Source organism: Macaca thibetana, chromosome 3, assembly GCF_024542745.1.
Source record: "Macaca thibetana thibetana isolate TM-01 chromosome 3, ASM2454274v1, whole genome shotgun sequence".
Lineage (NCBI taxonomy): Eukaryota > Metazoa > Chordata > Mammalia > Primates > Cercopithecidae > Macaca > Macaca thibetana.
Genome location: NC_065580.1, coordinates 142,386,629 through 142,414,471, shown reverse-complemented (window position 1 = coordinate 142,414,471; position 27,843 = coordinate 142,386,629). Strand labels below are relative to the sequence as shown.

General features: G+C 51.9%; 1 protein-coding gene across 4 annotated transcripts; it reads right to left on the bottom strand.

The window, feature by feature from the left end:
* Positions 1-1,294: 1,294 nt before the first annotated feature.
* On the bottom strand, positions 1,295-25,013 carry TMEM130 (transmembrane protein 130). 4 transcript variants are annotated; one of them, XM_050784074.1, is made up of 8 exons: positions 24,621-25,013; positions 17,213-17,518; positions 14,357-14,516; positions 10,488-10,654; positions 9,698-9,782; positions 5,924-6,126; positions 3,043-3,155; positions 1,295-2,704 (listed from the first exon to the last, which is right to left on the bottom strand). In XM_050784074.1, the coding sequence occupies exons 1-8, from the start codon at positions 24,730-24,732 to the stop codon at positions 2,516-2,518; spliced, it is 1,335 nt and encodes a 444-aa protein (XP_050640031.1). In that variant the 5' UTR covers positions 24,733-25,013; the 3' UTR covers positions 1,295-2,515. The 4 variants fall into 4 exon arrangements, with proteins under 4 accessions (XP_050640031.1, XP_050640033.1, XP_050640032.1 ...); XM_050784076.1 differs by having other exon boundaries at positions 1,295-2,668; positions 24,621-24,911; XM_050784075.1 differs by lacking the exon at positions 24,621-25,013 and adding an exon at positions 24,001-24,410.
* Between the last annotated feature and the right edge of the window lie 2,830 nt (positions 25,014-27,843).

The following is a 27,843-nucleotide window of genomic DNA, read 5'->3' as shown; positions in this document are numbered from 1 at the left end:
AAAAAAAATACAAAAATTAGCCGGGTGTGGTGGTGGGTGTCTGTAGTCCCAGCTACTCAGGAGATTCTCATGAGGCAAGAGAATCGCTTGAACCCGGGAGGCAGAAGTTGTAGTGAGCCAAAATCATGCCACTGCACTCCAGCCTGGGAGCAACACTCTGTCTCCAAAAAACAAAAAACAAAACAAACAAAACAACAACAACAACAAACCCTCAGGGCTGGGCACAGTGGCTCACGCCTGTAATCTCAGCACTTTGGGAGGCCGAGGCAGGAGGATCACTTGAGCTCAGGAGTTCGAGACCAGCCTGGCCAACATAGTGGGACCCCATCTCTACAAAAAATAAACAGAAAATTAGCCAGGGATGGTGGCATGCACCTATAGTCCCAGCTACTCAGGAGGCTGAGGTGGGAGAATCACTTGAGCCCAGGAGGTCGAGGCTGCAGTGAGCTATGATCATGCCACTGCACTCCAGCCTGGGTGACAGAGACAGACTCTGTCTAAATAAATAAGACCAGGTGTGGTGGCTCATGCCTGTAGTCCCAGCACTTTGGGAGGCCGAGGCGGGTGGATCATGCGGTCAGGAGATTAAGACCATCCTAGCCAAAGATGGTGAAACCCATCTCTACTAAACATACAAAAATTAGCCGGGCGTGGTGGCGTGTGCCTGTAATCCCAGCTACCCGGGAGGCTGAGGCAGGAGAATCGCTTGAACCAGTGAGTCGGAGGTTGCAGTGAGCTAAGATCATGCCACTGTACTCCAGCCTGGCAACACAGTGAGACTCCATCTCAAAAAAAAAAAAAAAAAAAAAAAAGACTTAAAGAAATGCAGAATCCCAGGCCCCACTCCAGACCTCCAAAATGAAAATTCTTGTTTACCAAGATCTCTAGCAATTCTCACGAACCTCAAAGTTTAAGAAGCCGGCTAGAGACTAGGGGTTCTCACACCTGATTTGCACCAGAATCCCAGAGGGCCTGTGAAAACAGGTGGTTGCCCCCCTCCCCAGGCACTGCTTCAGGTATCAGGTCGATCCCAGGGGTCTGCATTTCCAGCACGTCCCCAGGTGTGGCCCACGTTCCCCCTCTGACTCTAGAATCCACCTGAGGTCTCAGACTGGGATGCATGTCCAAGTCACCCAGGGACAGCTCTCCCCACCTCCAGGGACCTGAACTGGCTCCCTTCCGTTGTCTTCACCACAGAGGACAAGTGGGATGTCCTGCTACGTCACAGCACTGCCGTTGCTGTCTGCAAGGCAAAAATGTCCATGCACAAAAGAGAGACTCCAGCCACACCGTCTATGCTTGGCTATATTCAGAGCACACAAGCTTTATTTAGCAACAATGGCAGTATTTCATGAGAATGAGCTGCACAATAGCATAAATGCCATTTCCTGCACACAGCCTGGGAGCAGATGGTTACAAAGACAGAGCCCAGACCCTACAGTCCTCCCCTGCCCTTCCCGACTGGCTCCGGCTACTTCTGGCCTCATTATTGTCTCTCTCAACCACAGCCCAGGTCGCCGGGCCAGAGGGGAGAGTGCAGTCTGGTTCCGCTGCTCAGGCTCTGTCATCCTGCTTCTTCCTTCTCAAGGCCACCTCGGGAGCAGCTGGCCGGCAAGAATGCCCCCCTCACACACAGGGAACCCAAGTCCCTACTGACTCAACCTCTTCTACCACTGCAAGCCCTTTTCCTTGATGAAAGCTTTACATATGGGTTTTGATAAAATAAGGTGATATTTATAAAGCCCTCTGCACTCACTAAGAGTTAGTACTGCCCCCCATCCAGCCCCCTGCCAGCAAGCAGGGACTAGGGTGGCCTTATAAAAGGTGTGGGAACTGCAGAGACAAAGCACAAAGGGAGGGCCCGGCCCAGGACCTGTCGGGGCTGCTTGGAGGTCAAATTTCCTTTCAGCTCTAGTGCAGGCTACATCTCAGCAACCGACTTAACCGGATACAGAGCCGATCATCTGAAATCTCCATGTGACACGTGTGTTTCTATTTCTGTGTGTGTGTACATGCACACTTGTCTCTGTGAGTGTGCCCATCTATGTGTACAACCTTTAATTATGGATTTTTAACCCTTTGTGACCTCCTTTCTAGCTCTCTGGCACAGGCAGAGCTGTCTGGGGGAGGAAACTGAGAACCCCCAATGGACAGCAGATGTGCCAATGTGAGAGGAATGGGCAATGGGCAGCCAGGCCCACCTGGAAGTGAACATGGAACACCCCAAGCATCAAAGTCCTGCATGAAGCCTCTTCAAAGGTAGGGGGTTGAGGGGGTGGTAATCGAGTGGGGCTTACATCAGTGGCTGGACTGTACAGGTGGGTGAATGGTTGGGGGCAGGGGTTACCGAGAGGGAGAGGCTTGTGGCAGTGGCTGAACTGTACAGATGGATGGATGATCCAGGCCAACAGCCCCACGCACATGAACCCCTCCTGGTCAGTGGTGCACACCACCCTGCCAGAAACTCCAAGTCAGCAGTCAGTTAACACTGAAATGGGGTGGGGAGGGGGAGTGCTCACACAGTGTAAGTTTTGACAGACTTATAGAGGGGTGGGAGCAGCCCATGGTTCTCGCGAACAATTTCCAGGTACTCAGATGGAGTCTCCAGCAAGAAGGGCCCACAGCACATCTGGCAGCAGCACCTGACCCCAGAGGGTGGCTCCGGGTTCTTGTCAGACATGGGGGAAAAGTCAAAATCAGCCACCTATGATGAACAAAATCCCACGGGTCAATCACCCACCCACCAGGAGCCCCATCAGGTGGCCTTATGAGCTCAGCTGCCTGGCAGCAGAGTGCACAGAAACACCTTTCTGGTACCACACAGATGCAAGAGATGGACATAGGAGATAAATCAGCTGGGACACAAACTTAGCAATTTTTCCTAGTTTACAGATGCCTCTTGGGCACATCACCCCAAGTCCCAGAGCCTCGCTGTAACATCAAGACCCCCTCAAGGCATCCTGGCCTGGCCCCCATACCCTCTCTAAAGATCCTCTCTAGGCAAGGCCCAGTAGTCCAGCCTCCACCCCACTGAGTACCCACCTCCACCATATCCTTTTGCTGAGTGGCATTCCGCAGGGTCATGTACATGATGAAGGCCAACATCACAGTGATAAGTGTAGCACATGGGAAAGCAAAGACAGCCGGCTGGATTCCTGGGAATGAAAGAGGTAACATTACAGGACTGGGTAGCTGGTGCTGCAGTGCTGGTTCTCAGGAAGCAAGCACAACAAACGAGGGAATGAATGGTCAAGTCCTACCAGTGATTTTTTTACCCTCGTGTACATGCATCCCAACTGGGTAACCCCAATAGGTAAATCCAGGACTTCACAAAAAATAAACTGGGGTCTGGGTGGGGGGCTTTCAGCATACATCCACAAGTTACTTGATAGTAGCTTCCAAGAGTGGCAGCTAAATTCCTCACCGCTTGAGTGAGGGCTGGACTCAGTGACCAGCTCCTAGTGTACAGCAGATGAAAGGAGTGACAGTGCATGGCTCCTGAGTCTAAGCCATAAAGGACACCACAGCTCCTTCTTTGCTCTCTTGGGTGACACCCTTTTGGGAAGGGCAGCCCTGTTGTGAGGTCACCCAATTGGCATTGTGTCTCTGCTTCGGCTTCCTCCCTCTGGCAACTCCAGGCTCACCCACTAAACCTGTTGCAATGAAGTGGTATGATAGAAAGAGTCTAGTGTCTGAAGTTAAACAGTTGTGGGTTCAAATCCTAGCTCTGAACATGCTACCTCATGCTAATGTTGACCTGCAAGACTGCTAAGGAGATGCAACAAGAAGAGGGGTGTTGATGTGTGTGGCATGTGGTAGGTGATCAGGAAGTGTGGGTTCCCTCTCCCTTTTCCCTCACCCTCTGCCGTAAGTGTCTGTTTCCCCAGGAAAAGTTGGCATTGATTACCTGTACTGCTGTCTTCTCTGCAGAATTCAGGGGGTTCCTGATTGGAACTTGGTCCCCAGAGGGTGCTGAGAGACGCAGGGCTCAAGTGACCTGACGATGCCCACAAAGTAAGCCAGGGCCCACTTGGACTGTAGCATTCTCTCAAGGGCCCAGAGTGGGACTGGGGAGACTGTAGAGGACAGTGACAGCTTCAGGTGCATCCATAGGACCAACCTTGAAGACAGGTGCAGCTGGCAGGGTTTGGCATGAGCTTGGGAGCACTGGGAAGAACTAACTCCTATCCCAGGACCAGAGTCTGAAAGCCTGGCTCAGGCTCAGGCTAACATCCAGTCTTGTTGCCTCCCTGTGCCTTAGTTTCCCCTTTTGTAGCATCAAAAGTAGGACTAGGTTGAGCATCTGAAAGACGGTGCCTTCAGGACCTGAGATCCTACTCTATGTAAGGACGTACTTATCTGGGGCTCCCAGAGTCCTCCATAAAAATGAACTGTAGAACCCAATGCTGTCATCAGCAAAGCCTATGACCGTAAGCCAGGGACTGGGCCTGATGATGGTTTTGGAAGGGTATTTCAAGAAAGAAGGTTGGACATCCTTTTCTTCCTTTCATTCATTCATTCATTCATTTCATTCATTCATTCATGGAGACAGGGTCTCACTCTGTTGCTCAGGCTGGAGTGCCGTGGTGCGATCTTGGCTCACTGCAGCCTCAACCTCCTGAACTCAAGTGATCCTACCACATCAGCTTCCCAAGTAGCACAGCAGAGACCTGCAGGCACACGCCATTCTCTCTCTCTCTCTCTCTCTCTCTGTGTATATATATATATACACACACACACACACACATATGTATATATGTGCACATATATATACATATATATATATATATATGTTTTTTGAGATAAGAGCCTCTCTGTGGCCCAGGCTGGAGTGCAGCGGTACAATCTCAGCTCACTACAACCTCCACCTCCCAGGTTCAAGGGATTCTCATGCCTCCACCTCCTTCATAGCTGGGATTACAGACACACACCACCACACCCAGCTAATTTTTTGGTATTTTTTAGTAGAGATGGGGTTTCACCATGTTGGCCAGGCTGGTCTCGAACTCCTGACCTCAAATGATCCACCCACCTTGGCCTCTCAGAGTGCTGGGATTACAAGCACGAGCCACCGCACCTGTCCTATTTTTATATTTTTTGTAGAGACAGAGTTTTACCACGTTGCCCAGGCTGGTCTCAGACCTCTGGGTTCAATCAATCCACCCACCTCAGTCTCCCAGAGTCCTGGGAGCCACCGTGCCTAGCCCAGGCATCCTTATTAATGATATGCAATGCCTTCTCCCTGGAAGACTCACTACCACACTGTGAGTTGAGTTACTGTTGGGGATGCTGGTTTTAGCGGTGGCAACTGCTGGGGCAGGCGTGATGGTGATGAGGGAGGGAACATTGCAATCATGGTGGCTCATTTGGTGCAAAAGTGTTTGTGCTGGGGACATGTGTGGTCTTGGAAATATGTGGGAGAAGACATTGGCATGGTTGCTTTTGGTCCACGAAGCTGGCATTGGGGCAGGTGGTAGCATGGGCTTATAGATGTGGGTAGGGGCAGGGGCCATTGAGGTGACTTGGTGAGAATGCTGATAGAGTCGTTAGTGGTGGCGCTGGTGGTCCTGGAAAAGTTGTCAGGAGAGCATATGGTAATGGTGGTGTCTGAGTTGGTTACAGTTGTTAGTGGTGCTAGTGTTGATGGTGGTGCTGGTAGAATCGATGGGTGCTGTACTGGGGTTGGCAGAGTTGGTTGCTGGTGGGATTGGAGAGTTTGGTGGTGGTGGTATTGGCAGTTGGCCAACGCTGATGTTGGCCATCACTGGAGTCAGTAGGGTTAATGATGGTGCTGATGCTGGTGGGCTTCGTTGCTGAGGACTTTGGTAAGGTTGGTTGGTAGGAGCGTATTGGTGGTGGTGGCAGGGTGGACAGGCTTGTGCTGCCCATGTGGCACTGGAGCAGAAGGCGAGGTGTCACTTACTGGAGGGCCACACCTGGATCCTGTGGTACTGATGCGTCTTGCTGATGACATTCTCGGCCCGAATGCTGAAACAGTAGTCCCCAGGGTCCCTGAAGGTGTGGGTCAGGTTGTACGCTGTGCTGGCCACGGACACAGGGTGGCACTCCCCTTCCTCCAGCGGGAGGCACTCAGGCTTGAGACGCCAGCACACGGTCAGAGGAGGGCTGCAGGGAAATGCGGGCGGTTTTTAAAAAAAGGCTCAGTAAAGCGTGTCAGCACAGACCAAGTCCGAGACAGGCCAGGTGGCCAGGAACTTCAGTGTCCTTTCCAGGACAGGACATCAAGCTGTCCTGGACTCAGCTTCATGCATTCCAGACCAGGGGACACTATGGTGCAAAAGAGATGGTCCCGGACCCCCAAGGGAATTCCAAGTGAATAAGGCAGAGATACACACAGACTGCTCACTGGAGGCAGGATGAGGGGTCCAACGGCACACATGGCGTACCACAGAAGCCCAGGGGAATAATAGGCACGTCCCATTTTTTGGTTTTTGTTTTCTATGAGACAGGGACTCACTCTGTCACCCAGGCTGAAGTGCCGTGGCTCAATCATAGCTCAGTGCAGCCTCCAACTCCTGAGCTCAAGCGATCTTCCTGCCTCAGCCTCCCGAGTAGCTGGGGCTACAGGCACCAGCCACCATGCCCAACTAAATTTTTTATTTTATTTTATTAGTTAATTTATTTATTTAGAGATGGAGTATCGCTCTGTTGCCCAGTCTGGAGTGCAATGTCGCGATCTTGGCTCACTGCAACCTTCACCTCCTGGGTTCAAGCCTCAGCTTCCCAAGTAACTGGGACTACAGGTGCGCACAACCATGCCTGGCTAATTTTTGTATTTTTAGTAGAGACGGGGTTTCACCATGTTGGCCAGGCTGGTCTCAAACTCCTGACCTCAGGTGATCTGCCCGCCTCAGCCTCCCAAAGTGCTGGGATTATAGGCGTGAGCCACCGTGCCTGGCCAATTTTTTTATTTTTTTATAGAGATGGGACTATATTGCCCAGGGTGGTCTCCAACTCCTAGCCTCAAGTATTCTCCTGCCTCAGCCTCTCAAAGTGCTGAGATTACAGGTGTGAGCCACTGCAACCAGCATGAGAGGGTTGGTTTTTTTTTGTTTGTTTTGTTTTCGTTTTTGTGTTTTGTTTTGTTTTGTTTTTGACAGTCTCACTCTGTCACCCAGGCTGGAGTACAGTGGTATGATCTCGGTTCACTGCAACCTTTGCCTCCTGAGTTCAAGTGATTCTTGCACCTCAGCCTCCCAAGTAGCATGCGCCACCACGTCTGGCTAATGTTTGTATTTTTTTGGTAGAGATAGGGTTTCACCATGTTGGCCAGGCTAATCTTGAACTCCTGACCTCAAGTGATCCACCCACCTCAGCCTCTGAAAGTGCTGGGATTGCAGACATGAACTACCGTCCCTGACCATGAGAGCATTCTTAATGAGGTAGCCAGAGAAGGCTTCCTGGAGGAGGTGGCAGTTGAGCAGATCTGAAAGGATAAATGAACCTTTGATGCATGAGAAAGGATAAGGGCATTCCAAGTTATCCACATTCCACAAGCATAGGCTCAGAAGCTGGAAAATGCAGGTCCATCCAAGGAATGTGAAATGAACATTCCAATTCCACATAACCCCAGGTCCACAGGAAAAGCCACGCACTCATGCCACCTCAAAGGTCAGGGCTGCTAAACCCACGGGGCTTCCCATTCTCCCCATGCTGAGCTCCTGCCTCCAACGCCCTGTGAAAACTACCTCCAACCCCTAAATTATTCATAGCTCATCTTCCTCTTCCCCTGGCCTCCATTGCTCACTCTCTGTCTGGCCTAGCATCCCTCTCATGTGTCTCCGTGTGGGGACAAGAGTCCTTCAAGGGCTGGCCAGGTACGGTTGCTCACGCCTGCTCCCAGTACTTCGGGAGGCCGAGGTGAGCGGATCACTTGAGGTCAGGAGTTTGAAAGCAACCTGGCCAACATGATGAAACCCTGTCTTTACAAAAAATACAAAAAATTAGCCCGGCATGGTGGCATGCACCTGTAATCCCATCTACTCAGGAGGCGGAGGTTGCAGTGAGCTGAGATTGTGCCACTGCACTCCAGCCTGGGCAACAAAGCGAGACTCTGTCTGGAAAAAAAAAAAAAAAAGAGTCCTTTAAGGCCTGGGCCCCGACCACTGATGTCTGCTGCTCTATCCATCCCAGTGGCCCCAGGGAGGGGCACCCTTGTGGACAGAATGCACTCGGCATCTGTGTCTCCTCACTTACTGAACAGCCTGGTGCTGTACTTGCCAGGAGCCTGGGCCAGGCTGCCTTGAGTAGACTGGCTGATGAGAATCCCCTGGGATGATCTGCTTCTGTGTCATGTGGGGTGCCCCACCCTGCACACAGAACCCTTGGAAGTAGTGGCTCTGTCTTGTCTACTCTGGTCTAGAAGCTTCCAGAAAAGCACCTGGTCCAAAGCAGATGCTCAATCAACTTCTGCTGGCTGGTACAAGCTCCCCTGTGCAGGCTGGAGGGCAGAACAGGTTTGGTTTTTTGTTTTTTTGGGTTTTTTTTGGACAGAGTCTCGCTCTGTTGCCCAGGCTGGCGTGCAATGGCAGGATCTCAGCTCACTGCAACCTCCATCTCCCAGGTTCAAGCAATTCCCCTGCCTCAGCCTCTCAAGTAGCTGGGATTACAGGCATGAGTCACAGCGCTCGGCCTCAGAAAAGGCTTTTGAAGTCAGGCATTCCAAGGGGCTTAGAAGAATAAGAAACATCTGGACATGTAATGGGAGAGAAGAGAACCCTGAAAGAACCACAGGACAAAGGCCTGGGGGCTGGAAAATAGGCCACGTTTTATACAGAGGGCTTCTCAACAGGAGGGTTCCCTCCCAACCTTTGTCTCCATGCCCACGGTGAATACAGCCCCAAAAGGCAGGTCCTCCCTCCCTGGGACCTCAAGAATTGAGCTGAGGGCTAGGTGTGGTGGCTCATGCCTGCAATCCCAGCACTTTGGGAGGCCAAGCTGGGAGGATCGCTTGAGCTCAGGAGACTGAGACCAGCCTGGGCAACTTAGGGAGACCCCAGCTCTACAAAAATTAAAAATTGGCCAGGCATGGTTGTGCCCACCTATAGTTTCAGCCACCCAGGAGGCTGAAGCAGGAGAATCATTTAAGCCTGGGAGGTCAAGGCTGCAGTGAGCTGTGACGGTGCCACTGCACTCCAACCTGAGTGACAGGGCGAAACTGTCTCTAAAAAATACAAATTAAAGGCTGGATGCAGTGGCTTATGCCTATAATCTCAGCACTTTAGGAGGCCAGGGCGGGTGGATTACTTGAGGTCAGGAGTTGGAGACCAGCCTGGGCAACATGGTGAAACCCCATCTCTACTAAAAATACAAAAATTAGCTAGGCATCATGGAGTGTGCCTGTAATCCCAGCTAGTCGGGAGGCTGAGGCAGGCAGGAGAATCGCTTGAACCAGGGAGGCAGAGGTTGCAGTGAGCCAAGATTGCGCCACTACACTCCAGCCTGGCGACAGAGTGGGAGACTCTGTCTCAAAAAAAAATTAAAAATAAAAATAAAATGAAGACTGGAGCTGAGCCCATGCTTTCCCCATGGCCCAGCCTCAGGACAGAGTGGCACTGCCCTTCCACGAGGTCCCAGACGTGGGGACCGTCACAGAGTGAAACACACTTGGGGTCACCATGAAAGTGGATGTGCAGAGCCCATGGGGCGCCCACAGTGCACTCTGGAGTTCACTTACCTGCCCAGGAAGTTCAAGGTCACGGTCATCTTTTGGAAGGTCTGAATTAGGGTGGGCCCCAAGACTTGGATGCCTCGAAGGGTTTCTGTAAGGCCGAGAGAACCCCATTAGACCTGGTGGCTAAGGATTGCTGTCAAGGCTCCCAGGGCACAGGGTGGTGTGACCGCCACCCTGTCCTCCCCTCTGCCCTCTCCTAAGAGCAGGTCACAGGTCTGTGCGGGGTTCCTCTGGGCCCTGCCCTTCCCTGTCAGCAGCAGGTGCTGGAGCAGGCTCAGAGGGAGGAATTTGGAAAAGGCAGGCAAACACACGACTGTCCCACCCAATGCCAAGTCATCGTCCGTGTCATACAGGGCAGCGCCATCCCATCAGCAAGAACCAAGACATCTTCTGCAGCTGCCCAAGGGCTCCATCTTGCCAAAGCCAGGGAGAGATGGAGACCATCCCACCCTGGGGTGAGCCTCGGTGGGAGGCCGATGGGGCCAGGGAACAGGGAATGGCATGGACTGGCCAGTTCACAGTAGACAGCTGATCACCGGCTCAGGCTCCGGGTGCTCAGGCTCAGGCTCAGGCGGCCCTGGGCACGAGGGCCGCTCAGCCACTGCACAGCCACGTGATCCCATCCATGGCCTGCAGCGCCCTGTCTGAAACAGGGGTAATGATAGACACTCCTCAGAGGTCTGTGGGGCTCCAGGAGACAGGATGTGGGTCCAGCCCGGAGCCACTGTGATCTGTGCATATGCTGACCCCACTCTGGAACGCCCAGACCGCATCAGCCTGCCTGGACACCCACCCTGCAGCTTCAGCGAGGCAGAGAAGTCCCCGGTCTTCTGCATCACACCCTTTGTGGCATCCGGCTTCACCTCTTCCCACTCTGCCACCACTTTGAGCTTCACGGTGAAGGTCCCGATGATGGAATAGTTATAATAGACCACGGAGTCTTCAGTCACCATCTGGGTCCTGTTAGGAGACAGGGAGGAGAGAGGAGGAAGACAGCAGATGGTTACTTCTCCTTCCTGTAACTCAGAAGTGATTCATGGGATTGCCAGAGTCAGGGGAGGCTGTGCAGTGATACTCCCAGCTACCAGTGAGCACACCCGTCATCACAGGGCTCCAGGTCAGCTGACCCATTTCCCAGATGAGGAAACCGAGGCCAGAGAGGGCCTAAAATTCAGGAGAATTACAAATTTCTCACATTAGCCAAAGTTCAAGGGCTCAACAGCCCCATGTGGTAAAGACAGAAGAATTGTTTGTCAAAAAGTTTTGTTTTTGTTGTTTTTGGTTTTTGAGACAGGGTCTCACTCTGTCACCCAGTGGTACAATCATGGCTCACTGCAGCCTTGAATTCCTGGGCTTGAGCAATCTGCCCATGTCAGCCTCCCAAGTAGCAGGGATCACAGGCGCATACCACTGTGCCCGGCTAATATATGATTTTTTGTAGAGACAAGGTCTCACTATGTTGCCCAGGCTGGTCTTGAACTCCTGTGTTCAAGTGATCCTCTGACCTCAACCTCTCAAAGTGCTGGGATTACAGGCATGAGCCACTGTGCTAAGCCGAGGGTTCTGCTGGACAAAGCTGCCATCCAGATTTTTCAAGTAAATGATCTTTTCTGCAAATTGTCTGCTTTCCAATATTTATACTGTACTTTTCTCTCTCTCTCTCTCTCTCTCTTTTTTTTTTTTTTTCCTTTTTAGAGATAAGGTTCTGCTCTGTTGCCCTGGCTGGAGTGCTGTGGTGCAATCAGATCACTGCAGTCTCTGAACTCCTAGGCTCAAGCAGTCCTCCCACCTCAGCCACCCGAGTAGCTGGGACTACAGGCACGTGCCACCATCCCTGGCTAATTTTTGTATTTTTTGTAGAGACAAGGTCTCCCTATGTTACCCACACTAGTCTCGAATTCCTGGGCTCAAGTTTTCCCCCACCGTCTTGGCCTCTCAAAGCACTGGAATGACAGGTGTGAGCCACCATAGGCCTGCACTTATTTTCTTAACTTTACTGAGTAAGTTAGAACTTTCAGAATAATATTGAGGGACCCTGATAAGGAGCACCCTTGTCTTATTCCCGCATCTAGAGCCAGGTTCCCCCAGCATCTCAATGCAATGATTCCCCAAAGGTATTTGACCACAGGTCACTTTTGTCACCAAGAATTAGAGAATCCACATTCCACGTTTTGCCAGGCACGCTGGCTCACCCCCTGTAATACCAACACTGTGGGAAGGCAAGGTGGGAGGACTGCTTGAGCCCAGAAGTTCGAGACCAGCCTGGGCAACTTGGCAAAACCCCGTCTCTACAAAAAATACAAAAATTAGCCAGCCGTAATGTTACAGGCCTGTGGTCTCAGCTACTCAAGAGGCTGAGGTGGGAGGATCTCAAGGTCAGGAGGCAGAGGTTGCAGTGAGCCGTGATCACGCCACTGCACTCCAGCGTGGGCAACAGAGTGAGACTCCGTCTCAAAAACAAAAACAAAAACATGTCTTTTTTTTTTTTTTTTTTCCCCCCCCGAGATAGAGCCTTGCTCTGTCACCTAGGCTGAAGGGCAATGGCATGATCTCAGTTCACTGCAACCTTCTCCTCCCTGGTTCAAACAATTCTCCTGCCTCAGCCTCCTGAGTAGCTGGGACTACACGCACACGCCACCATGCCCAGCTTTTTTTTTTTTTTTTTTTTTTCAGTAGAGACGGGATTTTGCCATGTTGGCCAGGCTGGTTTTGAACTCCTGACCTCAAGTGATCTGTTCACCTTAGCCTCCCAAAGTGCTGGGATTATAGAAGTGAGCCACTGAGCCCGGCCATAAACAAAAACATATTCTAAGTTCTCTACTCAGTACAATGTTAGTTGTTAGTTCCAGCAACTTCTTTTTCTAGTTTATTGATATTACATTGAATGTTCATTTCTGTTCATACTAACACTTTTTTGGCATCTAAAGAGATGATCTGGCCGGGCACGGTGGCTCCCATCTATCATGCCAGTGCTTTAGGAGGCTGAGGTAGGAGGATGGCTCGAGACTAGGAGTTCAAGACCAGCCTGGGCAACAAGCAAGACCCCATCTCCAAAAAACATTAAAAAAAAAAGTCATGTGTGGTGGTACACGCCTGTGGTCCCAGCTACTCGAGAGGTCAAGGCAAGAGGATTCCTTGAGCACAAGAGATTGAGGTGGCAGTGAGTCAGGTTTGTGCCACTGCACTCTAGCCTCGGTGACAGAGCAAGACCCTGTCTCTAAAAAAGCGGGGGAGGGAAACCAAGCACAGTGGCTCACACCTGTAATCCCAATGCCTTGGGAAGCTGAGATGGGAGGATCTCTTGAGCCCAGGAGTTCAAGACCAGCCTCTGCAACATAGTAAGACCCTGTCTCTACAAAAAAGTTTTAAAATTAGCAGGGCGTAGTGGCGCATGCCTGTAATCCCAGCCACTCAGGAGGCAGAGGTGGGATGATTGCTTGACGCTGGGAGGTCAAGGTGGCAGTGATCTATAATCACACCACTGTACTCTAGCCTGAGTGTTTGACCACAGGTTGCTTTTGTCATCAAGAGTTAGAAATCCACATTCTGAGTTTTGCTGGGCACAGTGGCTCACCCCTGTAATCCTAACACTTTGGGAGGAAGGAAGGAAGGAAAGAAAGGAAGGACGGGGGGAGGGAAGGGAGGGAAGGGAGGGAGTAGGGCCAAGCACTGTGGCTCCCACCTGTAATCCCAGCACTTAGGAAGGTAGAGGCGGGAGGATCACTTGAGCCCAGGAGTTCAAGACCAGCCTGGGCAACATAGCAAGACCCTGTTCTCCTCCACAAAAAAGGGGAAAAAAGACAAAAAGTTAAAAGGGAGGAATAAAGAGAAATGAAGCTAGAGCACCCAGGTTCTACCTCGTATCTAGCACGGCTGGGTACCCTTCAAAGTCAAATGGGAAAAAGTCCTATGCACCTTGACCTTCCTTAAATGGCTGTTTTGGGCACCAATGGCCTCCTTTATCAGGTGAAGACACCACAAAGGCAGGGCTAGTGACTGATTCACCAGTGTTCCCCAGGATCCCCAAGCGTGGCAGAGAGGAGGTGCTTGAAAGATGTTTGAAGGGAGACAGAGTGAGCAGGGAAAGGTGAGGAGCTTCAGGTGGGTCCAGTGGCTCACACCTGTAATCCTAGCACTTTGGGAGGCTGAGGTGGGAGGATCACTTGAGGTCAGGAGTTCGAGACCAGTTTGGCCGACATGGTGAAGCCCCATCTCTACTAAAATAATAATAATAATAATAAATAAATAAATAAATAAATAAATAAATAAGCTGGGCATTGTGGCTCACACCTGTAATCCCAGCACGAGGCCAAGACAGGCAGATCACTTGAGGCCAGGAGTTCGAGACTAGCCTGGCCAACATGGTAAAACCCCATCTCTACTAAAAAAAAAAAAATTAGCCAGGTGTGGTGGTGCAAGCCTGTATTTCCAGCTACTGGGGAGACTGAGGCAGGAGAATCACTTGAACCCAGGAGGCAGTGGTTGCAGTGAGCCAAGATGGCACTACTGCACTCCAGCCTAGATGACAGAGCAAGACTGCATCTCAAAAAAAAAAAAAAAAATTAAAAATAAAAGTGGGGAGATTCAGAGTACCCTGCACAGTGCATGAGACGGTGGGGCACCAGTGACAGCTGTAGGGCCTGCAGAGGGGTAGGGACCTACCCGTCCCCAAAGTCCCAGCTGTAGAGAAACACGGCGGTCTTGAGGAAGTTGCTCGGGTCGTGGAGAAGGAAGGAGACTTTCAGGACTGTCTTAGTGAGATAGGAGCTGGGCCAGGGCAAGGAGGTGTTCTGGGTGACAACGAGGTCCCCAACGAGGAACTCTGAGAGAGAGAGAGAGACACACGGGAGGATGAGTCTTGGAGATTCAGGGATCAGGGAACCAGATAGAGACCTCGTGGGCAGCTGTCAAAGCCACTGCTTCCCTGGCCGGACCTTCTGGCTTTCAGAGCTAGGCAGGGAGAGGGGACCCCCCCCTTCCCCAAAGACCCCTGAACACAGAGGCCTCCATACCCTCCCCCTGCTGCATGAACACTGCTGAACACCAGAGGACTTTGTCACATTCACTGTTTTCTCTCCTGTCCCCTCTCACCAGGACCCTGAACTTTCTGGCACAAAAGATGGCCAAGGTCAGAAGAAAATGCATGGGCAGGCGCCATGGCTCACGCCTGTAATCCCAGCACTTTGGGAGGTCAAGGCAGGTGGATCACAAGGTGGGGAATTCAAGACCAGCCTGGCCAAGATGGTGAAACCCCGTCTCTACTAAAAATACAAAAATTAGCTGAGTGTGGTGGCACACACCTGTAGTCACAGCTACTCGGGAGGCTGAGGGAGGAGAATCGCTTGAACCCAGGAGGCGGAGCTTGCAGTGAGCCAAGATCGCGCCACTGCACTCCAGCCTGGGTGACAGAGCAAGACTCCGTCTCAGAAAAAAAAAAGAAAAAAGAAGGAATGCATAAGCTTTGAAAGGAACTTTTGGGAAATATTTCAGAATGTCAGGTGACCCTAGAAAAATTAGCAGTTCCAATGGTCGGGCACGGTGGCTCACGCCTGTAATCCCAGCACTTTGGGAGGCGGGCGGATCATGAGGTCAGGAGATCAAGACCATCCTAACATGGCGAAACCCCATCTCTACTAAAATACAAAAACAAAATTAGCCGGGCATGGTGGCGGGCGCCTGCAGTCCCAGCTACTTGAGAGGCTGAGGCAGGAGAATGGCGTGAACCTGGGAGGCAAAGCTTGCAGTGAGCCGAGATCACACCACTGCACTCCAGCTTGGGTGACAGAGCAAGACTCCGTCTCAAAAAAAAAAAAAAAAAAAAAAACAGAAAAAAGGAAAAATTAGCAGTTCCACTGATCACAGCTCCACATGCTGGGACCACTGTCCTGTGTCTACTTCTCTAAAAAGAAAAAAAAACTGGTGAGGCGCGGTGGCTCACACCTGTAATTCCAGCACTTTGGGAGACCAAGGTGAGCAGATCACTTGAGGCCAGGAGTTCAAGACCAGCCTGGCCAACATGGCAAAACCCTGTCTCTACTAAAAATACAAAAATTAGCTGGGCATGATGGCCAGCACCTGTAGTCCCAGCTACTCCGGAGGCCGAGGCATGACAATTGTTTGAACGGGGAGGTGGAGGTTGCAGTGAGCCAAGATCACACCACCACTCCAGCCTGGGCAACAGAGGGAGACTATCTCAAAAATAATAATAATAATAACAAATTAATTAAAATTAGTAAAAGTGGAAAGGGAGGCATGTTCAATAGAGCTCATTTGGAAAATGTTCAAACATAAAATAAGAAAAGAAGCTAACTACCATTCAACTCTACCACTGTTGCCATTTTGAAGTGTGACAAAGTATTTGCTCGTGTGTTTAATATACACATATATTAAATACAGATTATTGGGTTAGTTAGACAATTCTGTGCTTTGCTTTTTTAATATGTAATTTTACATGCATGTGTGTTTCCCCATGGCATTACAAACTCATTGTAAGGGTCACTGTTAATAGTGGTATGAATGATTTCATTATATTTAGCCGGTATCCTCACGGTTGCTCACTTAGCTTGTTTATCTCTTCTTTTGCTATTATAAACGCTACTGCAATGAACATCTTCATGCATAAGGCATGACCCAAATGCAGGTTTATTTCCTGAAGATAAATTCATTATTAGACTGTAAAGTCCAAAGGGGCATCTTCTCTTGCAATGTGAGAGAGAGAGAGACAAAGAAACAAAGAGACAAAGATAAAGAGACAGACAGAGACAAAGAGACAGAGACAGAAAGAGAGAGAGAGACAAAGACAGAGAACAGAAAGAGAGAGACAGGGAAAACAGAGAGAGAGAAGAGACAGAGAGACAGGCAGAGATAGAACAGAGAGAAGGACAGAGAGAGACAGAGACAGACAGAAAAGAAAGGTGAGAAAGAGGGGAGAAAGAACCAGTGAATGACCGCAAGGCTACAATAATTTTTTTTTTTTTTTAAGACGCAATCTCACTCTGTCCCCCAGGCTGGAGTGCAGTGGCACGTTCTTGGCTCACTGCAACCTCTGCCCCTCAGGTTCAAGCAATTCTGCTTCAGCCTCCTATATAGCTGGGATTATAGGTGCCCATCACCATGCCCCACTAATTTTTGTATTTTTAGTAGAGACAGGGTTTCGTCATGCTGGCCAGGATGGTCTCAAACTCCTGATCTCAGGCGATCCACCTGCCTCGACCTCCCGAAGTGCTGGGAGCCACCGCGCCCAGCCGAGACTACAATAATTTCTAACCATCAGTACCTATTGACCAGCTGCTCTCCACAGGATTGTATTAATGTATACCCCCAGCAGCAAGAGGCGTCCATTTTAGCACAATACCTGCTGGGGGGAATCACTGCAATTTTCAGATCCTTTCTAACTCGGCTGACCCAGGGAAGGAACCCATGGGCCTAATCTGCATTGATCTGATTCCTAGTGAAGCTGGATGTTTTTCTCTGCACCAAGGGTTTGAAGGCAAACTAACAAACAGGAGCAACCCTCACCTGTGATGGGGAGGACCACGAAGCCCCTGGCCACGGGCTGGCACATCCAGCAGTCAGCGGCAGTGACCCAGACGGAGACCGGGAATTCCCCGGGCACGTGGCCGACCACATGGATGGTGGAGCTGAGACCCTTCTCCGTCTTGCCAGTGAGCACCAGCGGGGTGTGGATCCAGTGGAAGCGGTAGAGGTGGGCGTCGGCGGGCAGGGCCAGGCTGCTGTTGTCCTTGGCCACCAGGCTGGCCGAGATGGTCACCTCCGCTCCCGTGGTGGCAGGGCTATCGGTGGTGAGATTGAGTTCATACAGGCCTAGGAGCCCAGAAACAAAGACTGTGTTTCAGGAGGGTATGTGGCAAGGAGCCCCACAGCCACCTCTGGGCTGGCATCAACTATTCTATTTCCCAGGTGGAGAAACTGAGGCTCAGGCAGCTCAAGTGACTTGCCCAAGGGTCACTCAGCCAATTCAACATCAAACTGAGGTTCAAACCTGGGTCCCACTGACTCAAAATAACAGTCTTTTCAATGTTATTTCCCCTTCCTTCCTTCCTTCCTTCCTTCCTTCCTTCCTTCCTTCCTTCCTTCCTTCCTTCCTTCCTTCCTTCCTTCCCTCCCTCCCTCTTCTCTCTCTCCCTCCCTCCCTCCTTCCTTCATCCCTCCCTCCCTCTCTCCCTTTCTTTTCTTCCTTCCTTCCTTTCTGTTTTTCTTTCTTTCCTTTCTTTCCTTCCTCCCTTCCTTCCTTCCTTCCCTCCCTCCTCTCATTCCCTTCCTTTCCTTCCTCCCTCCCTGTCTCCCTCCTTTCTTTTCTTCCTTCTTTCCTTTCTTTCTTTTTCTTTCTTTCCTTCCTTCCCTCTCTCTTTCTTTCCTTCTTTCTTTCTTTTTCCTTCCTTCCTTCCTTTTCTTTCTTTCTTTTCTCCCTTTCTTCCTCCCCTCTCTCTCTCTTTTCCTTCCTTTCTCTGGATCTCACTCTGTCACCCAGACTGGAATACAATCATCACAGTTCACTGCAGCCTCCACCTTCCAGAATCAAGTGATCCTCCTGCCTCAGCCTCCCAAATAGCTGAAACCGCAGGCACACACCACCACACCCAGCTAATTTTTTATTTTATTTTTTGTAGAGATGGGGGTCTATGTTGCCCAGGCTGCCCAAATTATATTTTCTTTTCATGCCAGCCAGGCAGGGCCTTGGTTAGTGGCTACTCTTCTGGGCAGGCCACAAAGAGAGCATTTCTACCGTTCCCCAGAATCCTTGTGGTTTTGTTTTGAGACAAGGTCTCCCTCTGTCATCCAGGCTGGGGTGCAGTGGCATGATCATAGCTCACTGCAGCCTCAAACTCCTGGGCTCAAGTGATCCTCCCACCTCAGCCTCCCGAGTAGCTGGGACTTGTAGGTCCAAGTCACCACGCCTGGCTGATTTTTTCATTTTTTTTTTTTTTTTTGTAGAGACGGGATCTCACTATGTTGCCCAGGCTGGTCTCAAACTCCTGGCTTCAACCACTCCTTCTGCCTTGGCCTCCCAAAGTGCTGGGATTACAGGCATGAGCCAGCAAGCTCGACCACATTGCCCAAGATCTACTGGACAGTGCTGATCTTATGCCTCTGGATTCCTCCTCTCCTCACTCCTCCCTCTCTGTCAGGGTTAAAGGATCCAGCTGTCGGCCAGGCACCATGGCTCACACCTATAATCCCAGCACTTTGGGAGGCTGAGGTAAGCTGATTACTTGAACTCAGGAGTTCGAGACCAGCCTGGCCAACATGGTGAAACCCCGTCTCCACTAAAAATACAAAAAATTAGCGGGGCGTGGTGGTGCATGACTGTAATCCCATCTACTCAGGAGGCTGAGGCAAGGGAATCGCTGGAACCCAGAGGCAGAGATTGCAATGAGCCGAGATCGAGCCACTGCACTCCAGCCTGGGCGACAGAGTGAGACTCCGTTTCAAAAACAAAAGAAAACAAACGATAAAAACACTTCCCTGTACCTCTCACCCCTCAGCTCTCTCCCAACAGCCTGAGTCCACTGTTGTCACAACTCCACGTGGGAACGAAGGTTTCTTTACCTCTCCTACTACGCTTCAAAATCCTTTACAGCAGGGGTCATCGCCACCGTCCCTGTGACCAGCACAACGCTTGGCACATAGCAGGTGTTTGGTACTGCTGTTGCCAAGAGGCACCTGGAGAGCAGGTGCAGCAGAGGGACCAGCCCACCTGGCCCGGCCCCGGGAGACCGTTCACCCGGGCAGCACTGACTGAGTCCCTTCCGTGGACCCCATCCCTACTGTGTTGGGAGGACCCAGAAATGCAGAACACGCCCCTCCCCCAAGGGACCTCACAGGAGACCTGCTGGGCTTTCAACAGGAAAGGCTGGCCAGGCGCAGTGGCTCACACCTGTAATTCCAGCACTTTGGAAGGCCGAGGTGGGCGGATCACCTGAGGTGGGGAGTTGGAGACCAGCCTGACCAACATGGAGAAACCCCTGTTTCTACTAAAAATACAAAATTAGCCAGGCGTGGTGGCATGCGCCTGTAATCCCAGCTACTCGGGAGACTGAGGGAGGAGAATCGCTTGAACCCAGAAGGCAGAGGTTGCAGTGAGTCAAGATCGTGCCACTGCACTCCAGCCTGGGCGACAAGAGTGAAACTCTGTCTCAAAAACATTTTTTAAAAAAGGCCAATTATTTTACCTTGTGGTTTTCAACTATTTCAACTATTTTACCTTGTTGTTTCTCTTTCACAAATTTTCTTTAGAACCCTTACCCTCTCTCTGCCACGCTATTATGAAGGGGGAGGGGGATGAAAACTGTTGGATAATATTCAACCCCCTTAGCTGCCCACGTCCCACGTGTCCCTCGACAAGTCTCCAATCTGGGTCCTTTTACAGTTCCCAAAATGTGACCGAAAGGTGGGTGCTGGCCTTCTGGCAACGGGGATGTGGGGAAAGTAGATGCACGACCGGGTGGGCACAAGGTCCCCCCACAAGTCTCCTCAGGAACCTGTCAGCTCCGGGTCCATTTTAGGAAATCACTTCCAGAAGAAATAGCACCCTGGTCTCCCGGGCTCTAAAATCGCATCTTGGTCAGGCACGGTGGCTCATGCCTATAATCCCAGCACTTCGGAAGGCCGAGGTGGGCGGATCACCTGAGGTCAGGAGTTCGAGACGAGCCTGGCCAACATGGTGAAACCCCGTCTCTACTAAAAATACAAAATTAGCCAGGCATGGTGGCAAGCGCCTGTAATCCCAGCTACTTGGGAGGCTGAGGCGGGAGAATCACTTGAACCCAGGAGATGGCAGTTGCCATGAGCCAAGATTGCGCCACCACACTCTAGCCTGGCCAAAAAGAGCAAACTTCATCTCAAATAAATAAATAATAAATCAAATAAAATCACATGTTTCCAAAGCCAGTACCAACAGGGTGGAAAACCCCTCTAGATGAGGTGGCATTTTAAAGTAAAAAGGCTTCCTATCCTGTGCTCCTTGGGGGCTGGGGGTTGTGGCTCGATGACTGATCCTGATACATCCCCACCTCCCTGCCTCGTCCTCCCCTCCCTTCGCAGGTGCATAGTCCCCAGAGATCTGACGGATGCGCGGGTCACCCTCGCACAGTTTCCAGGGCAGGGCTAGCCCGGGAAGTAGAAGCAGGAATCGAGGGTGCAAGGGGCACCCCCTCCAGTGCTCAGGCAACTCTGAGATTATTTTTTTCAGCTGCATCTCATTCATTTCGAAGCAACATCACCTGTCCCCGTGGGGGACTCCGACTCCAGCTTTCCTCAGGACCACATCACACCTTCACTGCTTTGGCCCACATTACACATTTCCCTTTCTTTCAGGGCAATTTCTTAAATTATAAAGGCATTTGAGGCCAGGCCTAGTCAGCTCACACCTGTAATCCCAGCTCTTTGAGGCCAGAGGGTCACTTGAGCCCAGGAGTTTGAGATCAGCCTGAGCAACACAGTGATACCCAGTCTCTACAAAAAATAATTTAAAAAATTAGCCGGGCATGGTAGCGTGCACCTGTTGCCCCAGCTACTTGGAAGGCTGAGGCAGGAGGATCTCTTGAGCCCAGGAGTTCCAGGTTGCAGTGAGCTATGATGGCACCCCTGCACTTCAGCCTGGGCAACGAAGTGAGAGACTCTGTCTAAAAAAAATAAATAAATAAAAATCAAGTCATTTAAGTCAAGATGCTGAGAGCTGGTCACTTCTGAGAGAATGCTGGCATTGAAAAGGGGACCTGCAGTGTCTTAACCCCAAAGAAGGAATTCCAGGTGCTGTTGTGGGAGCTTTTTCACGCAAATACAGTGTGTATATCACATTGAGGGACTTGAAGCCCATGTGGGCTACTGCTGCTGCCTGAGGCCACCCAACCAGTCTGTACCACCCTGGTTAGGCTCTGCTCTCCCTCCCCTTTGACTGGGAGGCAGCATTTGACCAGGCTGTGGACAGAGAGGTGCATGGATGAGAGACCACCTCCTCCCTTATCCCCCTAACTCCTGGCACCCTCCTCTCCTTCCCATCCCCTACCCACCACCCCAGCCCAGGAGCGTGGGCCTGAGCGAGGCTGGCAGGTGGCAGGGACATTCGGCTGCATGCTAATGGCCAAACAGCATCTGCAGTGAGACAGGCGCATGTCATCACGCAGATCGGTTGCCAGGGGAATGGATCAGGAGGGCAGCCGGCTGGGACAGGGAGGGGGGATTGGGGGGGCAGGGAGGGGCTGTGTCTGCTGCAGACGTTGCTGCAGACACTGGCCCAGCTCATGGGAGCCCGCCCCCCCGCTCCACCACCACCTGCCGGCTCCACGGACACTTTTTTCTCAGTCTATTTTTTCAAAATCAGTTTTGTCACAGCCCCTGGGTGATGCTGCCCCTGTTCCTCAGGGGTCTCAGGGATTGCCAGGACATCCAGGGTGGAAATGGACCAGGAAGCCTTTGCCAAATGTGGCCGAAGGAACCAATCACAGGGCCTGCTGCTCTACCCATCAAATTCATCTTTCCAGGCCGGCACGGTGGCTCATGCCTGTCATCCCAGCATTTTGGGAGGCTGAGGCGGGTGGATCACCTGAGGTCAGAGGTTCGAGACCAGCCTGGCCAACATGGCGAAACCCCACCTCTACTAAAAATACAAAAATTAGGTGTGGTGGCAGGCGCCCGTAATCCCAGCTACTTGGGAGGGTGAGGCAGGAGAATTGCTCGAACCCAGAAGGTGGAGGTTGCAGTGAGCCAAGATTGTGCCACTGCACTCCAGCCTGGGTGACAGAGCAAGACTCCATCTCAAACAAACAAAAAATTCATCTTTCCATGTTTGGGAGTCCAGGTGACATGACCTTGGGGTATGGAGCAGCCAAGGCAGAGGTTTAGGGGACTCCACGGGCCCCCCAAGTCACCCAGAGCTGAAGAGGCAAAAGCAAAAAGAGATGGGGCAACCACCCCGAAGCTTGGCTCATGGAAGAAACACCTACCTTTTCCAACAACACAGCATGTGTGGCCCTGAACATTCTAGAAAATGGCTACCTCAGTCCTTTCACACAGAATATGCAGACTACCCAAAACACTAAAGTCTGGGTAACACAAGCCGGAATTAATTAATAGTCCAGTACATGGACTTCTGATTTACAAATCCCTGATTCATGCAGACTCCCGAAAGGGGAAGGGTAGAAAAGTCTACCCCACGGGTGAAGGAGAAGATATATTTCCCAACTCCACTCCCAGCCACTGTAATTTTGACCACATCGAGGGTGCAATTGGCTAGAATGGGAATCACACATGATTTCCAAATAATTCACTTTTGTTATTTTCTTTTATTCTTTTTCTTTTGCAATTGAGGACACATTGAAAATCTCTGGACACAAATAAACCTGATGGACAAGAGATCCCTTTTCTGTATTTCCAGGAGGAAATAGGTGATCTTGTCCAAACGCAATGCCCATAAAATTCATCTAATTCATCCCTGAGTTGCAGGTTTTCTTTTACCTCGTGGTTTTTCTTTCACAAATTTTCATTAGATCCCTTGCTCTCTCTCTCTACTGCTCCTTTATGAGGGGGGAGGGGGATGAAAAGCGTTGGATGGTATTCAACCCCCTTAGCTGCCCACGTCCCACCTGTCCCTCGACAAGTCTTCAATCTGGGCCCTTTGATGGTTCCCAAAATGTAGCAGAGAGGTGGGTGCTGGCCTTCTGGCGGTGAGGAAGTGGGGGCAGTAGACACACGACCCTGCCCCCCGACACACACCCCGCCCACACACACACCCCAGCAACCTGTCAGCTCCGGGTCCATTTTGGATATCACCACCAGAGACGAAATGGCAGCCTGGCCTCCTGGGCTCCAAAATCGCATCTCCCCAAAGCCAGCACCAACGGGGTGAAAAACCCCTCTAGATGAGGCGACATTTTAAGGCAAAAACATTGCCCACCCTGTGCTCCCTGGGGGCCTGGGGTATTGTGGTGCGATGATGGACCCTGGCGCATCCCCACCTCCCTGCCTCATCCTCCCCTCCCTTAGCTGGTGCATGGTCCCCAGACATCGACGGATGCGCCGGCCACCCCCGCGCAGTTTCCAGGGCAGGGCCAGCCTGGGGTAGGGGGGTGGAAGCAGGAATCCAGGGGGTGCGGGGAGCCCCCTGCAGTGCCCAGACGACTTTGGGAGAAAAGGGTGAAAGGAGAGGGGAGAGGGCGCTGCAGTGGCCTCAGCCGAGGAGGGAGATGCGCTCAGGGCGCACGGTGCCACCTCCGCAATCCCGGATCCCGGGCCCACCCGCCCGCGGAGACGGTTCCAGGCCCCGGGCGGGCTGCCCAGCGCCTTACCTGCGGCCACCCCTGCCGGGGCCCAGGGCAGGAGGCAGGAGAGCCATAGGATGCGGCCGAGGCGCGACCACACTGCCCGGGCCATGGCGGGGCCCGGAGCGGGAGAAACGTGGGGCGGACGCGGAGGGAATGCAGCTCGAGCTGGAGAACGGCGGCGGCCGCTCCGCGTGGCGCGCAGCGCGGGCGGTGCGGGGAGGTGCGGGCGCCGTGCTCGCTCGTCCTCGCCGGGGGACGCTCTGTCGCTGCGCGCCGCCGCCGCCCACAGCCCGCTGCGCGACCCCGGCCCACGTCAGCCTCGGCGCGCGCCCTCCTCCTCCTCCTGCCGCCCCTTGCTCCCGCGTCCCTCTCCACCGCCGCGTCCCTCTCCACCGCCGCGTCCTCCCTCCCCGCGTCTCTCCCCACGGCCGCGCCCCCTGCCCTCCAGGAGTCCAGATCGCCCCTCCCAGTTTGCCTCCCCTCTAGGGGTTCCCGAGCTCCCTTCCTGCGCCCTGGCTCCTCCCCGCACCGCCACCCTCCAACCCAAATCCACCCCCGGCCGCATCCTTCCCCTCCACTACCCGAGTCCACGCCCCCCGCACCTGCATTTTTCCCTTCCCCCGAGCCCCTCCATGTCCACTGACTCAGCGTCCCCAGGGGTGTGAGCTGCGCTGCAAGCCGCCTGCAGGTCCCTTGGGGCTCTCCTCCAGGTGCCTTCTCTCTGCACGCTCGTGGCTCCGAGATGCTGCTCCTCATTCAGGAACTGTTGAGTGCTAAGGTGTGCCAGGCGCTGGGCGAAAGGCCTGGAAAGGGCGAACGACCTCGAAATTCCCCTTGCTGTTGCTACTGCTGCTTCTCTTCTTTTCTTTTCTTTTCTTTTTTTTTTTTTATCTTGAGACAGTCTTGCTCTGTCCCAGGGTGGCGCTATCTCGGCTCACTGTAACTTCCGCCTCCCGGGTTCAAGGGATTTTCATGTCTCAGCCTCCTGAGTAAACTGGGATTACAGGTGCCCGCCACCAGGCCTGGCTAATTTTTGTGTTTTTAGTAGAGACGGGGTTTCACCATGTTGGCCAGGTTGGTCTCCAACTCCTGGCCTCAAACGATCGTCTCGCCTCAGCCTCCCAAAATGCTGGAATTACAGGTGTAAGCCACTGTGCCCAGTCTCTTGCCCCTTCTTGAAAGAGGGGCCTGAGCGCCTGGCCCCTGCGCTGGGCTTGATGTCATCCCCTGTTTACCCTCTCACAGCTGCTGTGAGATGGGGGTCCTGCTCATATCTGGGCCCAGGGCCACTTCTTTGTCACTGAGGGCCTTGTGGGAGTCAGGCAACTGCAGTGAGGGGTGACCGGCCTACACGGTTACTGCCATTTGCCTTAGAGAAGCAGGGCTGGGCTCTGCTAGAAGCTGAAGGGGCCTGGCTGGCCTTAAAGGCTGGAAGCCCAGTGGGTTCTGGTTCCAGCTATGCTTCTGCTTTGCTACAAACCTGGGCGAGGGATCCTCCCACACAGTGAGGGCCTTTGACCTCCTCTCTGGCTTGTGGGGCACTGATGGACCATCACTGCACCACCCGGTGCACTGACATCAAGGCGTCTAAAGCAGGGGTCTCCAAGCCCCTGGTCGCCAGTACCAGTCCATGGCCTGTTAGGAACTGGCTGCACAGCAGGAGGTGAGCAGGGCCTGTGAGCCACACTGAGCTCCACCTCCTGGCAGATCAGCAGGGCATTAGAGTCTCAAAGGAGTGCAAACCCTACTGTGAAATGCTCAAGTGAGGGATCAAGGTTGTGTGCTCCTTATGATAATCTAATACCTGATGATCTGTCACTGTCTCCCATCATCCCCAGATGGGACCGTCTAGTTGCAGGAAAACAAGCTCAGGCTCCCACTGATTTTACATGACAGTGAGTATGTAATCATAATAGAAATAAAGTATACAATAAAAGTAATGCACTTGAATCGCCCCGAAATCATCCCTCCAACCCCTCATTCGTGGAAACATTGTCTTTGGTGCCAAAAAGGTTGGGGACTACTTGTCTAAAGGGCCCCTGGCTCTGGGATAGCTGTGAGTTTCCCTAAGAATGGGCCCCACCAGCCCCACTGCCATGTTCAGGGAATGGAGGGAGAATAGATTTGAGTGAAAAGTTAAAAGGGCTAGACAGGGCCGGGCACGGTGACTCACACCTATAATCCCAGCACTTTGGGAGGCCGAGGCGGGTGGATCATGAGGTCAGGAGTTGAGACTAGCCTGACCAAGATGGTGAAACCCCATCTCTACTAAAAATACAAAAATTAGCCAGACATGGTGGCAGGCACCTGTAATCCCAGCTACTTGGAAGGCTGAGGAAGGAGAATCGCTTGAACCTGGGAGGTGGAGTTTGCAGTGAGCCAAGATTGTGCCACTGCACTCCAGCCTGGATGACAGAGCAAGACTCCATCTCAAAAAAAAAAAAGGCAGGGGGGAGGGTCGGGTGTGGTGGCTCATGCCTGTAATCCCAGCACTTTGGGAGGCCAAGGTGGGCAGATCACGAGGTCAGGAGATCGAGACCATCCTGGCTAACACGGTGAAACCCTGTCTCTACTAAAAAACAAAAAAACAAAAAATTAGCCGGGTGTGGTGGCGGGCGCCTGTAGTCCCAGCTACTCGGGAGGCTGAGGCAGGAGAATGGCGTGAACACGGGAGGCAGAGCTTGCAGTGAGCCGAGATTGCACCACTGCACTCCAGTCTGGGTGACAGAATGAGACTCCTTCTCAAAAAAAAAAAAAAAAAAAAAAGTGCTAGACAGATGTCACCCCCTAGTGACATCAACTGCCACGGTGGTGATAATTACCCGACCTAGGAACAAGGAGAATTTGGATTCTCCCTGAGAGTTACAGGACTCTGGAGAAGTCACTTTCCTCTCTGCTAATTTTTTTAAAAATTATTTTTTACAGAGATGGGATCTTGCTAGGTTGCTCAGACTGGTCTCAAACTCGTGAGCTCAAGCGATCCTCCTGCTTCAGCCTCTGGAATAGCTGGGACAACAGGCATGAGCCACCATGTCAGGCCCCCTTTTTCTTTAAAATGGGCATCATCATAGTCCCAACACAATGAGACTATTGTAAAGATAAAAGGAATTAACATGTAGAACAGAGCTTAGGACATAGTAAAGGGTTCAATCAGTGTTGGGTGTCAAATAGCAGTTGCTGAAGGACTTCGGAGAAATTGGCTTGTTCAGCAGGAGTTTGAAGCGCTTGAGAAGAAAATAGTCAGGGTTGCAAAGTTGCAAATCTTTAAGACTGTTTAACATAATTGGAAGGTCAGGTTGCTCCTGCGTTTTAAAATGTACCAAATAGAATAAGATGTATTGTTTCTAAAATGTGTAACTTTATTTCACTGAGTAAGAATTTTACAGCAGCCACAGTGTTATCTATGTTATGGAAGCCACCTTCAAGGCCACCCTGAAATTGATGCTGATGCCACCCTTTGGCTACTTCCTGTTTTTCACTCAGGATTTTCTTTTTTTTCTTTGTCTTTTTTTTTTTTTTAGACAGAGTCTTGCTCTGTCACCCAGGCTAGAGCGCAGTGGTGCGATCTTGGCTCTCTGCAACCTCTGGCTCCTAGGTTCAAGCAATTCTTCTGCCTCAGACTCCCAAGTAGCTGGGATTACACACGCCCGCCTCCACGCCTAATTTTTTTTTTTTTTTTTTAGTAGAGATAGGGTTTCGCCATGTTGGCCAAGCTGGTCTCGAACTCCAGACCTCAGGTGATCCACGCACTGCTGCCTCTCAAAGTGCTGGGATTGCAGGCACGAGCCACCACGCCCAGCCAGGATTTTCCATAGGCATTACCCTTACCCCATCACCACCACCACCCTCACAGTACCCATCTCTGCT